General features: G+C 54.4%; 1 protein-coding gene across 1 annotated transcript in view; it reads left to right on the top strand.

Moving 5' to 3' along the window:
• The window catches only part of LOC111159061 (nucleoporin 210), a 104,508-nt gene that overhangs the window by 71,864 nt on the left and 16,553 nt on the right, over positions 1-16,091 (top strand). Inside the window, exons 21-30 of the mRNA XM_022521440.1 lie at positions 2,002-2,130; positions 3,189-3,316; positions 3,406-3,541; positions 5,112-5,174; positions 5,359-5,538; positions 8,946-9,026; positions 10,034-10,165; positions 11,008-11,166; positions 13,542-13,633; positions 15,850-16,024. Coding sequence (XP_022377148.1) covers positions 2,002-2,130; positions 3,189-3,316; positions 3,406-3,541; positions 5,112-5,174; positions 5,359-5,538; positions 8,946-9,026; positions 10,034-10,165; positions 11,008-11,166; positions 13,542-13,633; positions 15,850-16,024 — 1,275 coding nt within the window. The remainder of the gene's footprint in view (positions 1-2,001; positions 2,131-3,188; positions 3,317-3,405; positions 3,542-5,111; positions 5,175-5,358; positions 5,539-8,945; positions 9,027-10,033; positions 10,166-11,007; positions 11,167-13,541; positions 13,634-15,849; positions 16,025-16,091) is intronic.

Consider the following 16,091-nt stretch of genomic DNA (forward strand, 5'->3'; position numbering starts at 1 on the left):
GTGGCCAAGCTTGCTAATCCTCCATGCCCCCAGCTCACTGTGGGCTCAGGCCTCCGTCTCAGTCCTAGCCTTTCCCTGGCCTGCTCTCCTCCCTTGCCCATGGTTCCATTTTGGTTGCTGCGGGCATGCTCTGGCAGAGTATGGTAGAAGGAGCCCTGAACTGGGAGCTCAGGCACCTGGGTTTCCTTCTCAGTGCTGCCCCTTCAAGGCTCAGTTCCCACACTGTGTGGGCCTCAGTTTCCCCCATATGTGCATTGAAGGAGTTGGACCGCAATCAATACTTCCCAAAGAGATGAGGGTACATGGGTTTGCAGACTTTTTTTTCCCCCCCTAGAATTTGTAGTTCTTCACAAAGCTAATATTAAAGCTAAGCAAACAGACTAGAATACCAGGTTTCTTTGCCATCACTACAGTAACCTAGAGCTGTGACCCTGGGTCTTGGTCTGATCAATACATATTTATTGGGGACTGAGCCTGTGCCAGACGCTAAGCCCAGCCCTGAGAGAGGCTGGTGAGAAGACAGCCTGGGGGAGGATGGACACTAGACCATGGTCTCTGTCACAGCCTAATTATAAGCAATAAAGCTGTACCAGGAAAAGTGAGCAGCAGTAGCAAAGAAGCCTTAGCTGTCTAATTGGGGAAGACTTTCCTAGGAAGGATGCTTGAGCAGAAGCCTGAAGGATGAGGAGGAGCCAGCCGGTGAAGATGGGGTGCAGGGAAAAAAGCCCCAGGTTGTTAAGATGGGCTGTGCATCCCTGAGGCAGGCAGGCCCTAGCTGGCTTTGAGAACCAGAGCAGAACAGTGGCTGGAGCCTGACGGTGGTGAGGGAGCAGGTTTTGCAGTGACATTAGAGCCCCGGGCAAGGGCCAGCTTCATGCCAGTTTCTTCTAGGACATATGAAGGATTTGGACTCACTTTCTGGGCCACCTTCAAAGGGTTTTACCCTGGATATGATGTGACCACGTCTGGCTGTCTCCTTTGGTTCAGAAACCTGCTTTTCTTCCCCCCACAGGTTCTTATTACTGGCATTGTAGCTTTCCAAACACTGAATCCCTGTAAACCGCTCCCCTTCCCACCTCCTGCCAAATGACTCTACCAGTGTAAACTGCAGCCAGCAAAGCCCGGGCCAGGCAGGGATGGGAAGCCACCCTCGACCCAGCCACCAGCTGCGTGGCTTACCCCCCACCTGCCTAGCCCCCAGACCACCCAGTTGAGATACATGCCTAAGCAATACGACATACCACTGTGGGCACGTGGGCAGCATGACGTAGTGATTATGGTGCAGTTTGTCTGGGGAGAGATGCTTCCGAAGGTGGGATCCGTGAAGCAGATAGGGAAAGAGGGAGGTTTAAAATGGGGGGGGAGGGTCTTTGCAGTGAAGACTGGAACACAGTCACTCAGGTGTGTCCCTCCACTTAGAATGTTCACGAGGTCCCTACTTCAAACACAGCCAAGGCAGACATGAATGTCGGGATGAATGAGACTCACAGAGCGAATATTTGAGACTGGTGGCCTCTGTGGTCTGTTTACAGGTTCTGAGATTCTGTGGGGTCAGATGAGGACCCCCAAGTGAGGGTTTTGTTCAGAAAGGAGCTATGTCACGTATGGCACAGTCTTCTATTACCGAAGCTGCAGAGGCAGGTGGCGTGCACTGGAGATGCGAAACCCTGGGTTGGTGCCCTTGTGTGTGTCCATGGCCTCTGACTGCTCTGCTTTGAGCAGCTTCCATTTTTGTAAATCTTAAATCGTAAATCTTACCAAGTTGAAGTAAATATTCTTCGAGATCCACCCTGGTTCTCTCATGTTACATTTCAGGCCCTTCGCCTGGCTGGCAGTGGGGGCTCAAAACGAGGAGTAGGCAGGACAGTAGCCGGGTTAGGATTTTCCTTGTCCACTGCTTCTGTGCCCTGGCCTGAAGGCCTCCTGGAGGTGGTGTTTCATGGGTGATGGGCTGATGTCACAAGCAGCTGTCGGACTGAGCACCACTCCCCAACCTTGCAGGTGCACCCTTTGCTCCCAGGCATGTCGACCATCATGATCCACGACCTGTGCCTAGCCTTCCCGTCCCCAGCAAAGGTGGATGTGTACGTCTCAGACATTCAGGAGCTCTACGTACGCGTGGTGGATAAGGTCAGTAGCAACTTCCTGACAGGGCCCTCCGCTACTGGTTCACAGAGATGGGGAGAGTGGTGAGGCTGCAGGAATTACTTTCCTCATGCCCTTTGCTCTTTTTTCTGGTTTCTGGGTCCCTCTACCCACCTCCTGAGTTGTTTGGAGCTTCTAGAGCTATCTTGCCTCTGTCCCTCCTTGTGCACGATGTGGAGGGACCTCTGAGTTTATACTTCCACGCCAGTTTATGTCAGGAAAGTTCAGCTGTAAGTCCTGCCCGAAATAGTCTCCTCCTTAGACCCGACGTGGAAATGCCCGTCCTCTAGCTGATGCAGGTTACTAGCCTACACTAAGCAAGGCTTACACCCTGCTGATGGTGAATTTCTCCCTGGTGTGCAGGTTGTGGATTCTTGGGAATCTTAGTGGCGAATGAGTAAAATACACCACTGCTAAGTGCTTTTGGGAAAGGAATACATGACAGATCTGGGCTTTTCTTGAATGCCAACGAGAATTTATATTGCTCCAAATACCTGAAGGAGCTATGGCCGGGCTTACAGAGGGTCACTGTCTGGTTCCTAGTTTCCTGACCAGAGAGAATGGTTAGTAATTAAAATGTTTGAGCAGCTTACAGTACCCAAAAAGCCAATATTCTCTTATGTAACCTCAGATATTCCTTCTGCGGTCCTATTTCCTCATCAGACTTCAGTTTCTTCACTAAATATGTCTGACGCTCTGTATGCCAAGGTTCTTACTGTATATGCTGCCAGGTGTGAGCAGTTTGGTCAGTGACCATTATTGAACGCCTATTGTACGTCATCCTGGCTGTATCTTATCACTCTAACTAGCTTCTTAGCTCTTTAAGAGTGGGGAGTGTAATTGATGAATCTGAGTATCCCCAAAGCCCCCTGTATACAGGAAGCACTTAATTGATGTTCATTTGTTGATTGGCTTATTATCTGGAGCTCAGCCTGGCCGGTAGGTTTGAGGTTAGCAACACTTTGGCAGAAAGCCTTGGAGTGCCACCAGTGCTAGAATTAGTCACTCAAAGGCTACCCTGAGTCTCTGTCCCCACGATGCAGGTGGAGATTGGGAAGACGGTCAAGGCCTATGTCCGCGTGCTAGACTTTCACAAGAAGCCTTTCCTGGCCAAATACTTTGCCTTCATGGACCTGAAGCTCCGAGCGGCTTCTCAGATCATCACGTTGGTGTGAGTCCTCCCGGGCGTCCCAGAAAGCCATCTCAGGGATAGCGCTGGCAGGTTGAGGGGAGAAGTCCCAGCCCTTCCCTCTGTTCCAGGGCCCTCGACGAAGCCCCTGACAACTACACGGCCACGTTCCGCGTCCATGGCGTGGCCATTGGCCAGACCAGTCTCACCGCGACGGTGATGGATAAAGCTGGACAGCGAATCAACTCGGCCTCCCAGCAGATCGAGGTAAAACTAGGTCTCCTACTGCCATGTGGGATCCATCCATCCCTCGCTGCCTGTACGCATGGAGTGGGAAACATGTCGTTTTTACAACAGGCTTGGAGTTCTAGGGGTCATCCAGGAAGCTGCCGTGGAAAAACCATATTAAGATCTCTGCCCTGCCGTGTCCTCTGACTCAAAGGGCGCCCCCGCCCCCCGCCCAGTCCCCGGGAAGATAGCACCACAGGGAGGGGCCTGAGGAACTCCGGTCTCCCTCTGGGGACGTGGGGGGCAGGATGTCACTCAGAGGGGAGATCCACTTGTCACATGGCCGGGGAGGGCACAGTACTCTGTAAAGCCTTAAGTGCCAGAAAGGAGTAGCTGGGCAGGAGCTGTGGGCCGATTAGGCTCACATCTAGAAGCTCATCCTGACCATTGCTCCAAACTAGCCCTCCGAAGCAGTGGGCTCCTGTCATGGCAGCTCCCGGAGCAAGTGGGGATGTCAGGGGTCATCTCCATGTGTGACTTAGGACTGTCTTGTGGCCTTAGGTGTTTCACAGGAGCCTCCCAGTCCCTAGGGGCCAAGGCAGCCATGGCTCCAAATTCAAGTCCAAGTTTCTCCCTCAGTGGCAGTGCCAAGATGCGTGCCCTCCAGCCGTCATCCTCCACAGGCCTGTCCATGCAGCGGTGGGCAGGCTTTATATTAAATGCTTCTGAAGCTGGCAGTTGTGGTCTGTGCCTCTGGATGGGAGGGCTCCTTTCTGGTGATTCATTTCTGCCTATAAATAGCGCCACGCAACGGAGATTAATCCTCATGCACAAAGCAGCCCCTTGACCAACTGGGCTCTGTGCTCCCGTCCGGGTTCCTCCTGCGCTCCTGCTAGGTGGAGCCAGGGGGGACGGGCGGCCAGGCAGGAGGAGGACGTCAGGCCTTCTGTGGTGCAGAGAGACAAGGGCATCCTTGTCCCGGACCCCCCCCAACCCCTCTTCCTTCATCTGAGAATTTTGAGAGCATCGAAGAAGAGAACTGTCCCCGGGCAATTTATCAGTAGAAATTGGAGAAATGCTGTGCAAGGGGGAAAACCTTGAAGGCAGCGGAATGTGAACTTTGCCATGTATCAAAATCCCCTAGAAGACTTGTTAAAACACAAATTTCAGGGACAATCCCCTTGCCATTCTGATTCCATAGATCGGGGTGAGCTGGAGAATGGATATTTCTAATAGATCTCAGGTAACACTGATATGGCTGGCCAGGGGACCATGAGGTGAGAGCCTTATAAGAAGGTTTCATGTGAGAAAGATGTGTTTATTTTCACGGGGCTTCGGGTCTGGCGAAATGAAGCAGGGTTGCAAACAGCAGAACTTGCCCCTGGGTACCACAGATCCTCAGGCCCTGGACAGGCTGAGGTCCTGGGGAGGGGAGCTCAGGCTCTTCCTGAGCTCAGCAGGACCCAGATCCACCCCAGTTCCCTCTCCCAGAGCAGGGATGTCCAGGAGCCACGTGTCCCTCTCCCTGAATACGTTCAGGGTGGATTCTGCCCAGCCAGGTGTGCTCAGAACACAACAGCCCCCTTCTCTCTTGTGTTTCCACATGCAGGTCTTTCCCCCATTTAGGTTGATACCCAGGAAGGTGACGCTGATCATCGGGGCCATGATGCAGGTAGGAGCCGAAGGCTGCATGCTTGCCCACACCCAACCTGTGGCCCCTGCCTAGCTCCAGGCCCGCGCCCCACCCCCACCCTGGGCGTCAGGAGGCTAAGATGGAGAGCTCGGGTGTGTCGGCACCCTCGCCTCCAAGGAAGACCTGGGGGCTGACTGGGCACTGCTGCTTCTCCCTGCTGCAGATCACCTCGGAGGGCGGCCCACAGCCCCAGTCCAATATCCTCTTCTCCATCAGTAATGAGAGTGTTGCCGTGGTGAACAGTGCGGGGCTGGTGCGGGGGCTGGCCGTCGGCAACGGCACTGTGTCTGGGGTCGTGCAGGCTGTGGACGCTGAGACTGGCAAGCTTGTCATCGTGTCTCAGGTAATGCACGTGGGCTCCTCTGGTCATGGGGCCTCCTGAAGCCTCTAGTTGTGGGGTGCACTTCTCCCCCCAGCAGCTGGCGCGCCAGTCAGCCATGATGGCAAGGAGGTCTTTTTACTGGGGTCGGGCTCTGGTCCCAAGGACCCCCCCCCTCCCTGAAGGCCCTGCTTCTGCCCTCTGAGTCCACAGCCCCTCTCTGCCATCTGCCCTCCACCAAGGCCAGCCCGGCCAACCTGGGGACGTCTTCTCCAGACTGAGTCCCTAGCTGCTGCTTTTTTTTTTTTTTTTTTAAGATTTTATTTATTTATTTGACAGAGATCAAAAGTAGGCAGAGAGGCAGGCGGAGAGAGGAGGAAGCATGCTCCCCGCTGAGCAGAGAGCCTGATTCAGGGCTCGATCCCAGGACTCTGGGATCATGACCTGAGCCAAAGGCAGAGGCTTTAACCCACTGAGCCACCCAGGTGCCCCTCCCTAGCTGCTTCTTAAAGGACAGGATCTCCAACGCTGTCCCTGCCCTGGGGACTTTCCAAGGCACGATGGTGGTAGCAGCTATGACAGTGGACTCTGCACTGGGCACTTTACCCTTAACTCCTTTAGCTCCCCTGGCACCCCTGCCCCTGGACATTTGCTGCTACACAGTTTCCCTATGATTGGCCTAAGGAAGAGCTAGGGGCCCAAGGCTTGGGGACATTCAGATGGAAGAGAAGGGTACTGTTGCCTCCGACATGCTTTGTGGGTTTTCAGGGGTGTGCATAGCTTGGCTACTACTGTAAGCATGGACAGTTGGACACTAGTAGGATTTCAGAACCAGACTTGTATTTTCAGGAAAAAAGGAAAACCTGAATCATGAGCTAGTCACTTTTGCTCCACTGGAGGTTAAGTTATTCCCCAAGCTTCTTGGCTGGACTCCGGGACATTTACGAAGTGCTTTTCTGGATTAGTAGAGACACTGGAAGGCTCAGTTAGGGGAGTCTTCCCCGTAGTGGGTGTTCTTCCTGCCCCTAATCAGCGGCCCTGACTCCAGGTGGGAGAAAGTTGGTTTCTTTTTTGTTTCTTTTTTTCTTTTTTTTTTCTTTTAAGTAATCTTCACACCCAGTGTGGGGCTTGAACTCATGACTTTGAGATCAGGAGTTGCATGCTCCACCAATTGAGCCAGCCAGGCACCCTAGACATTGGTTTCTAAGTCTGATCATGTTCCTTGTTTCCTGGGGGTGGGCATCTCATTGGGCTCCTCAGGGGAGATGGGAGATGGTCTCCATGTGCTGAGGGCTTGAGTTCTCCCTGACATCCTGTGACCATGGTGACTTGCGGAAGTGTCTGCTCTAATAAGACCATGGACAGCCTTTTCAGAACCTCAATTCCTGGTTCCTTGTCTGGCATTAAGGGCTCCCTGGAAGGTGTCCGTGAGCAGCCCTGTGTTCACCACATTTGAACACAGGGCACCCAGGGGAGCTGGTTGCGTACCGTCCTGGAGAAGGGGAGGCTGATGCGTCCTCCTTCCCCGAGGCTGACTTTGATCCGACATTGAGTTCATTGATTTACTCCCTTTTGCCGGAGTTTCAGCGTCTCTGCAAGGATTGTGCTTAAACCACAAAGTCTTTTTGAATCATGGAGGTAGATGCCCTGATTCTACCTATCGATTTTATAAAGACGACAAGAAAGCCTTGGGAATGTGAATCTGTCCTGTGGCATATAGCAGGATTCAGATAGACGTCCTGGAGAATAAGATGAAGGACCAACGAGGCGTTGATTTTTTTTTCTCCCCCCTTCTAAAGAAAGGTTTGCGGCTTCGGGAACTAGTTTATTTTTCTCCTCCTGAGGGCCCAGGTGGCTGAAGTGGCAGCTGGCTTGGACTTCAGCTGGAGGGGCAGACAGCCACGCAGTTCCCTCCCAGCCACTTCTCTTCCTGGTCTGACCTCGCTGGGCCACCTCTCTCTGTGTCTCCCATCTGGTGGGTCAGGAGAGGAGCTGGGGGAAGGTCCTGGTGCCCCCTGGCAGCTGGGAGGTTGGGCCACCAGCACCAGCTGAAAGCCATCTTCTTGAGCCCAGGCAGGTAGGGGCTTGGCTGAGGCCCATGTATCCACAGAGTGTGTGGGAGCTCAGAAGCTCCCGGTTCCATCTGTCCAAACCAGGTCACCGATACAGCACCCATGGCCAGGGTGTGGGCCGGGACTAGCAAAAGGAGACCACGCTGTGAACAAGACAAAGGGAAGGACAGGAATGGATATTTATTGAGTACCTACTTAATGCCAGGCCTTAGTCCAGATCACAAGACACAGGAGGTGGGCCCTGTATGAGCCAAAGCAAAAAAAGGCTTACAGGTTTTAGTAGCCTGGGTTTAGCAAGAGTCAGTAGCACTATAAAGAAACTTAATAAAATCAGGGAGCCTGCTTCCTCCTCTCTCTCTCTCTGCCTACCTGCGATCTCTATCTGTCAAATAAATAAATAAAATCTTAAAAAAAAAACAAACTTAATAAAATCAATTTTTTTTTTTTAAAGATTTTATTTACTGACTTGAAAGACAGAGCATGAGTAGGGGAAAGAGGCAAAGGGAAAAGCAGGCTCCCCGCTGAGCTGGGAGCCTGACACAGGGCTCCATCCCAGGGTCCTGGGATCGTGACCTGAGCCAAAGGCAGATGCTTAACCGACTGAGCTACCCACGTGCCCCTAAAATTAGTTTTTGACCAGATTAATTCGAGTATAGACTTTAGGATGAAAGAGCATATACAGGGGTGCCTGGGTGGCTCAGTGGGTTAAAGCCTCTGCCTTCGGCTCGGGTCATGATCCCGGGGTCCTGGGATCGAGCCCCGCATCGGGCTCTCTGCTCCGCGGAGGGCCTGCTTCCTCCTCTCTCTCTGCCTGCCTCCCTGCCTACTTGTGATCTCTCTCTCTCTGTCAAATGAATAAATAAAATCTTAAAAAAAAAAAAAAAAAAAGAGCATATACAGTCTGCTCTAGCCAGATTCTGTGTCCTGCCTTCGTCACAGTACCCTGTTCACTTACAGAGAGACACATGCTAGATTTGGGGTTGGGAGACTCTGGAATCCTATCCTGTGAGAGCCACCCAGAAGAGCCAACCCCAGTCACTGCCCCCAAGTCCCTGAAGTGCGGACCTGGAGCAGCTGGCTCAGATAGGCCTCTTAAGCTCAGAGGCCCAGGGTGGGACCCCCAAGGGAATAGGAAAAACAGCAGCCAGATCTCTGGGGGGGTGAGCCACCCACAAAGCCAGGCTGCGTGGGCAAGAGAAGCAGGTGCTAGACATCTTGTGAGGACCTCCTGGCCTGCAGGACCCTAAGCTGGCCTTAACAAGATCCTCCTTCCCTGGAGGGGTCCCTTTGTGTGACACCTGTTGGTAGCCCCTAGTCCCTCCCGCAGCCAGCCTGAACTCCCAAAGCCCCTTCTCCTAGGACCTCGTGGAGGTGGAGGTGCTGCTTCTCCAGGCGGTGAGGATCCGAGCCCCCATCACTCGCATGAGGACAGGAACCCAGGTGAGGCGGGAAGCTCTCCGGCCCCTCCCATCCGTGCTGGCTGTCTAAGCAGCCTCCTGGCGGGTCTTGGGCTCTGAGTTCTGGTTCGGGATGAGCTTGGCGGAGTCATGGCTAGGTCGCTATTCCTTCTCCCATTCAGCAGGCCCCCCAACAGTCCATGGGTTCAGCTCTAGCTTTAGGAGCCTTCCCCGTATTTCCTGTTCCAGGTCCCTTGTGATTTCTCCAGCAATATTACTGAGGGACACCTGTGCCCTGCCCCACCCCCCCAGAGTCTGCCAGTTTCCCACACCTAGAAAAGCACCTGGCACATAACAGGAGCTCACGCTCGTATGGCGGGTACCCTGCTCCATGCTTTCTATGCAGTAATTCGGTCAGTGTTTGCTAACAACCCGTGAGGTTGCTCCCCATGTCATCTCTCCAATATAGATGAGGAAATGAACGCACGTAGAAAGCCTATGGCCTGGGCCGTAGGTCACATGGCGAGTAAGTGATAGAACTGGAAATCGACCCGACAGCCTGGCATGGAGTCTGCTCTTAGCTTTTGGCAGTATTCCTCCATGTGTTTTCCCTGGCGAGCACTCAGAAACTGCAATTCCCACCCATGCCCATCCCCCCGTGTGTGGGGACCCCCGGCTAGGTTGAGAGAAAAGAGCAGAGACAGGGACCCCAGGGCAGAATGAGCTGTGCCATCTGGGAGGCTGCCGGCACCCTGGAACTCTGGGGGGATGGGGGGGTCACATCACGAAGGGGGTGGGGGTCGGTCAGCCAAGATGAGACACTGTCCATAGCCCAAGAAGGACAGTGCACGGAGGGGCTTGTTCTGTCTTTGATTTGATCATTGGCTGTTCCGCCCGCCCCTCCTGCACCTGTACTGGGCCCATCTCTGGTAAGGGAAGAATGGGGCACAGGTCCCATGGCACGAAGGCAACAGTCAGTGCCCTGGGGCTCTGGGGGGCCCTCTCGGCAGCGGGACTCCTGTGATCACAGGCCTGACTTCTCTCCTGCAGATGCCTGTTTATATCACTGGGATCACCAACAATCAGAATCCTTTCTCCTTTGGCAACGCTGTGCCAGGCCTGACCTTCCACTGGTCTGTCACCAAGCGGGACATCCTGGACATCCGGGGGCGACACCACGAGGTAACTACCCACCCAGGGCCCCCTCCCCCGGCACGTGCGCCAGTGCCCAGAGCAAGAAGGTCTCTCCCCATATTTCTGCCCGTGAGGTCTGCGCCCTCGCTCCCAGGCTGCTGCTGGCCCCGTTCTCACTCTCAAGGCTCGTCGGGACAGCTTCTTGCAAATGCTGCCACCACACCATCCTCCCGTAGTGTCCTTCCTCCACTCCCAGTCCTCTCGTGTCCAGGAATCTGGGCTTCTAGCTCTCCCTCCTCGTAGCCCTTTCCACCTGAAGCACACACTGCTAAGTGCTACAGACGGGCTTCACAGTAGCCAACTTCAGAAGGCAGCAACAATGACAGGCTGTGGGGAGGCTGCAGAAGTTCCAGAACATCACAGGGTCTGGGTCAGGGTCCCTAGTCTGTAACTTCTCACCTTCTCTCTGAGGTGATGCCTGGCAGCCCTGGGGCTTTTTCCAGATTTTTCCCTGAGGCCAAACTCCCCTCCCCTTAGCCCTTCTTAGAGGGACCCTGGCCTTTCCTCAAACCTCAGAGCTGAAAGAGAAGGTACTGGCCCCCTCTTTGTGCTGACTGGAGCCCATCTAAAGGAAGGGACTTGGCGTATGTCACCCGGTGTGCCAGTGGGGAAATGGGACAGGGAGTCAGCCCCGGTGACTCTGGCCTGCCACCCCCAGTGCACTGTGATCATGCAGGGCCCAAGTAGGGGTTGGCTTGGGGAGGTTTCTTTTTGCCTTACCTATGCACAACAGGGAGGGGGTGGTTGGGAGGTTCCTGTACCCAGGACCAGCTGTCAGGGGTACCAGGGCCCTAGGCCTTTCCTGAGAACGCATTTGGTGTCTGTCCCAGGCTTCACTACAGCTGCCGTCACAGTACAACTTTGCCATGAACGTGCATGGCCGGGTGAAAGGCAAGACCGGGCTGAGGGTGGTGGTCAAGGCTCTGGACCCCACTGCTGGGCAGCTGCACGGCCTCGCCAAAGAACTCGCCGATGAGATCCAAATCCAGGTAAAGGTGGGGGGGCCGGAGCCACCATTAGCGGGAAAGCCAGTGTGACCACCCAACCCCCAACCCAGGGCCATTCGGGCCCACATGAGCCCTGCTACCACCCCTACACCTGATGGCTTCTCAGTCTGCAGGGGCCAGGAGTATATAAGGTGCCGTGGGAGCCCAGAGTCGAGGCTGCCCCAGGCCAGCAGGATGGGGGTGGGTGGCTGGCAGGCCAGGTGGCAGGAGCGGTGTGTACAAAGTCCTGGAGGTCTGAAATAGCAGATAATTCTATGCTTGGTGTTGGAGGCACCTTCGTGGTAGGAAGAAGCTGGAAAATTGTGAGGCATTCATTGAATTGTCTGTGTTAATTTCACAAATACTCAGCACTTAGCGGAGGCAGACTTGCCTTTCTCCACCTCCCAGTGTTGTCTCCCCTGGGAGGTGCTCCCATGAAGTCCGCAGGGGCTGCTGCTTGAGGACGAGCCTGCGGCCCAAGGGGGAAGGGGTCCAAGTGTCCCCTCCAGGTTGTGGTGAATGGGCGGTGGGCCCAGAAAGGCCTAGAGGGCTGTGCTGTGTGGACGGCCTGGGATGGCTCTTCTCCCTCCCGGGGCTCAGCACCCGTATTTCTGTCTCTGGCCTGCCCTCCTACCTCCCTTGTCCTTCGGGGCCCTTGTAAAACTAGGGAGGGGACGAGTTGCTTCTGAAGAGCATTTTTAGCTTCAGAGGGCCCCGTTCTGCCCATCTGGGACTCAGTAAAACCTCTGGGTCCCCCTAAATTGTAAAGAAAAACTGAAAGTGGTCCCTAAATATCATGAGAAAAGAAACAGACTCAAGCCCCCTCATGTCTGGTGCCTCTCACGGGATTAAAGACAGGGCTTTGCAGCTTCCACATTCTGTGACCTCAAGTGAGACACTTAACATCTTTGTGCCTCAGTTTCCCGAGCTGACAGCTGGAGGCTTGAGTACCTCAGAAACTTCAACATGCTGGATCTAGCCCACAGATGTATTTGCTTTGGCTCATGCAGCGCCCTGAAACAATTTTTATTTGTTGCCAACATTTAAAAATAGGAAGATGTTGTCTAAAAACCCAGTAGGCAGCTTGTCCTAAAGATTTGGTGTCTTGGCACACGCCAGAATCAGCAGGCGAAAAGCAGCCTCCCCTCAGCAGAGCCAGCCCCACCGCTCCCCCTCGTCGTCCCCCGGGTGGTGAGGCCACGGGTCCATCGCTGTTGACCCTGGTGCTCACACTGCTGCTTTCCTGACACTTGAGTTAACAGGAAAGTAAGATCCCTCTCACAGCCGCCTCTCCCTCCGAAGAGGGGCAACAAAGAACATGCATGTAAGAAAAGCAGGAGGAAACCTATTTATAAGTATGTCTCCTGGCCCATGCATGTGTCCAAGTCAGAACCGGTGCTCTACACTGGGTACCCCTGCCCAGTGCAGGGACCCCCACCCAACATCAGAACCCCATCTTGCTCCCAGAGACGATTTATCAGTCACCATTTAGGAAGCACTGCTCTCATTGCCACATGAGGCCCGCTGTTTGAGACAAATGTGGCAAGGATTATTTTTTTTAGACCCATTTTACAGATGAGGACGTTTGGGCTTATGTATATGATCAGAACATAGCAAGGCTGGGAGGGAAGGAAAATTGGACCCTTTAGAATCCAGCCCATCTGATGAGATCAGAAGCCAGTGGGGGAGCACAAAGCTGGACTCAGCATCCAGGCCCAGAGGCCAAGAGAGGTCCTCCCAAGGCCCCCTAGAGAAAAGGACTTGGAAGGGTGGTAGGCAGTTAGTGTGCTTGTCAGGAGGGGTCTGGAGTTCCCGTAAGAGCTGCGATCATAGGCTGGGGAGCTGTGGCAGGCCTTGGGGCTCCTGGGAAGCGAGGATCAGATTTAATCCGATTCGCTCTGACATGACCAGGTTTCTCACCTGCCAGTCTGGTTCACTGACCCACCCGCCCCCGCACCGTGTGGCTCCCAGGAGAGCACGACAAGAGGGAGGAAGATCAGGGCCGAGGGGCAGCTAGGGTTTATCCCAACTTGGGCACAATGAGGATCACCTGAGACAGACCCTGAGCCCTGTAATTCTGCACACCTCCTTCCATGCCCACAAAGATCCCCACCCACCACGGGAACCTGGGGAGCAGCCTGTGCTCCCTGGCTTCAATGGGGTATGCACACATGAGCCTGTCCGCTCGTTCTCATCACACCCCTGGCCTCTGTTAAAAGCCTGCCCTTCCCATCCCATTCCCTGCCATCTGGCAGGTGCCCCCAATGGTGTTCCTCATCTCTGCCCCCCCACACCCGGTCTCACTGCCAAGACGGGGGACAGGGGGCTGGATGGGACTCCAGCGCCTGCCAGGGAACCAACCTCACCCTCCGTTCCAGGTATTCGAGAAGCTGCTGCTGCTGAACCCTGAAATAGAAGCAGAACAAATACTAATGTCACCCAACTCATTTATAAAGCTTCAGACAAACAGGTACGTGACTCAGCGCTCGTTTGCAGCAGGCTGAGGAGCGGCTCTCCGCGTCCGACGACTCGTTTGTCACAGTTGTCAGGAGCCGCAGACGCTTCCAGCCAGCTGCGTCCCTCTCTCTGCGAAGAGGGTGTGGCTTCTGCAGGCCCCTTCCCTGCCCCGCCGATTGCTCCTGCGGCTCCACGTCGCTGGTCCCCATGGGCCTGTCTCCTCTTCCCTGGTGCCCAGCGAGCTTGTAATGCCCACCGCTCCAGTCCGCGACTCCAAAGGGGGAAAATGTACCACCTTGGAAGAGTCAAACTTCCAAATGCCCCTTTGTCTTCAAGACACGCTGCTCGGTGGGTAGCATTCCTGAGCCAGCAGCGTGGGCATCACCAGGGCACAGGGTGAAAGGCAAGTTCTGGGCCCCACCCCAGCCCTGCATTCAGCCAGGTCCCCACTCGGGGGGGACTCACACTGTGACTGCCGTGCAATTCCTGTCTCGCCTTCCCGCGGGTGCCTTTGGTAGCCCTGACTTGCGTGTGAGCGGCGGTTTGCCAAGGGGGGTGCTCCAAGGACCACAGGGTACTTGCATGTTGCGTGAAACACACACATGTCTAAATACCATCTGATGCGCCCGTGGTGGGGAAGAGGAGCATGGCACGAGAAGGGCTGGCGGCCAAACAAGGTATGATGGTTAAGCTGTAGCCCAGAGCAGGGCCTTCTGTGCGAGGCTTTAGGGGAGACATGTCGGATGGAAATGCTTGAACTAGGTCTTTTTTTTTTTTTTTTTTAAGATTTGATTTATTTGAGAGCGAGAGAGCTCAAGCAAGAGCAGGGGGAGGGGCAGAGGGAGAAGCAGACTCCCCGCTGAGCGAGAAGCCCTACTGGGGCTCCATCCCAGGACCCCGGAATCATGACCTGAGCCGAAGGCAAACACTTAGCTGACTGAGCCCTGCAGGCACCTCTTGAGCTGGGTCTTGAAGGGTGAGCAGGACCCTCTGCGGGTTCCAAGGAAGGGGCTGGTGATGGGGCAGAAAGTTGCAGCCGAGGCAATAGCACTTATTATCGTCATCTGAGGAGGGTCCATAGGGCTGCGTACAAAGAGCAAGGTGACAGAGGCTAGCCCTGGGAGCGAGCACATTTCCTTCTTGTCGTTTTTTGTTTTTGTTTTTTAAGATTTTATTTATTCTTTTGACAGACAGAGATCACAAGTAGGCAGAGAGGCAGGCAGAGAGAGAGGAGGAAGCAGGCTCTCAGGGAGCCCGATGCGGGGCTCGATCCCAGGACCCTGAGATCATGACCTGAGCCGAAAGCAGAGGCTTTAACCCACTGAGCCACTCAGGCGCCCCTTGTCGTTTCTTTATTAAACAAAACACATGGGAGAGAGTATAAAACACTGTGGTAGTTCTAACCACACTTCTAACTTCACTTCTAACCAGTGAAGATCATTGGCAGCTTTACGAACCATTTTCTGAGCAAGTAGCCCATTTTCACCCAGTCCCCTGCCCTTAGAAATTAGACAGGGCAAGACCATTGCTTCCCTTTCACAGTTGGGGAAACTGAGGGCCGAGAGAGGAGACACGAGGTGCCTTGAGGCACGCAGCTGTCTGCCGGGCATTGGGACTGTGCTCAGCATCTGCCCGACTCAGGACCCTATCCACTTTCCACTGTGCCAGGCCGCCTTATGTCAGTAAATGAGAAACATTCTGCCCCAGAAACGATCTTTTTTTTTTTTTTTTAAGATTTTATTTATTTATCTGACAGAGATCACAGGTAGGCAGAGAGGCAGGCAGAGAGAGAGGGAAGCAGGCTCCCCACCGAGCAGAGAGCCCGACACGGGGCTTGATCCCAGGACCCTGGGATCATGACCTGAGCCGAAGGCAGAGGCTCAACCCACTGAGCCACCCAGCTGCCCCCCCAGAAACGATCTTTATAGCAAATGTCCCATGCAAGGGATGAGAGAAGCTCAGCTGTCAGTCTTTTCTCCCAGAAGCAATGCTCTCCTTGGAACCATCAGTTTTCCATATTAGGTTTCCCACAGGGGACCAAGGAGGTTATGCGCAGGCTGCCCACCCGGGTCCTAATGTACAGTGGGGCCAGGTTCAGGTCTTTTCTTCTCCCAGGAGCCCTCGGGAAGCCCAGATGGCTGCATCTCAGGGCAGAGACGCTGGGCCCCTTCGCTGCGACCTGCTCTCCCTGCTGCGCTCTGAAAAACTGGGTCTATTTGTTTTTCAAAGGGATGGCGCGGCATCTCTGAGCTACCGCGTCCTGGATGGGCCGGAGAAGGTCCCCGTGGTGCACGTGGACGAGAAGGGCTTCCTGACGTCTGGGTCTGTGATCGGGACGTCTACAATCGAAGTGACTGCCCAAGAGCCTTTCGGGGCCAACCAAACCATCATCTTTGCCATAAAGGTAGGATCGTGTTCTCCTCCTGTTTTAGAGTAATGAAAGCAATAGCACTGAAGGAAAAACCTGCCCC

The sequence above is a fragment of the Enhydra lutris genome, unplaced genomic scaffold (genome assembly GCF_002288905.1).
Source record: "Enhydra lutris kenyoni isolate GAN:26980312 unplaced genomic scaffold, ASM228890v2 scaffoldscaffold66, whole genome shotgun sequence".
Classification (NCBI taxonomy): domain Eukaryota; kingdom Metazoa; phylum Chordata; class Mammalia; order Carnivora; family Mustelidae; genus Enhydra; species Enhydra lutris.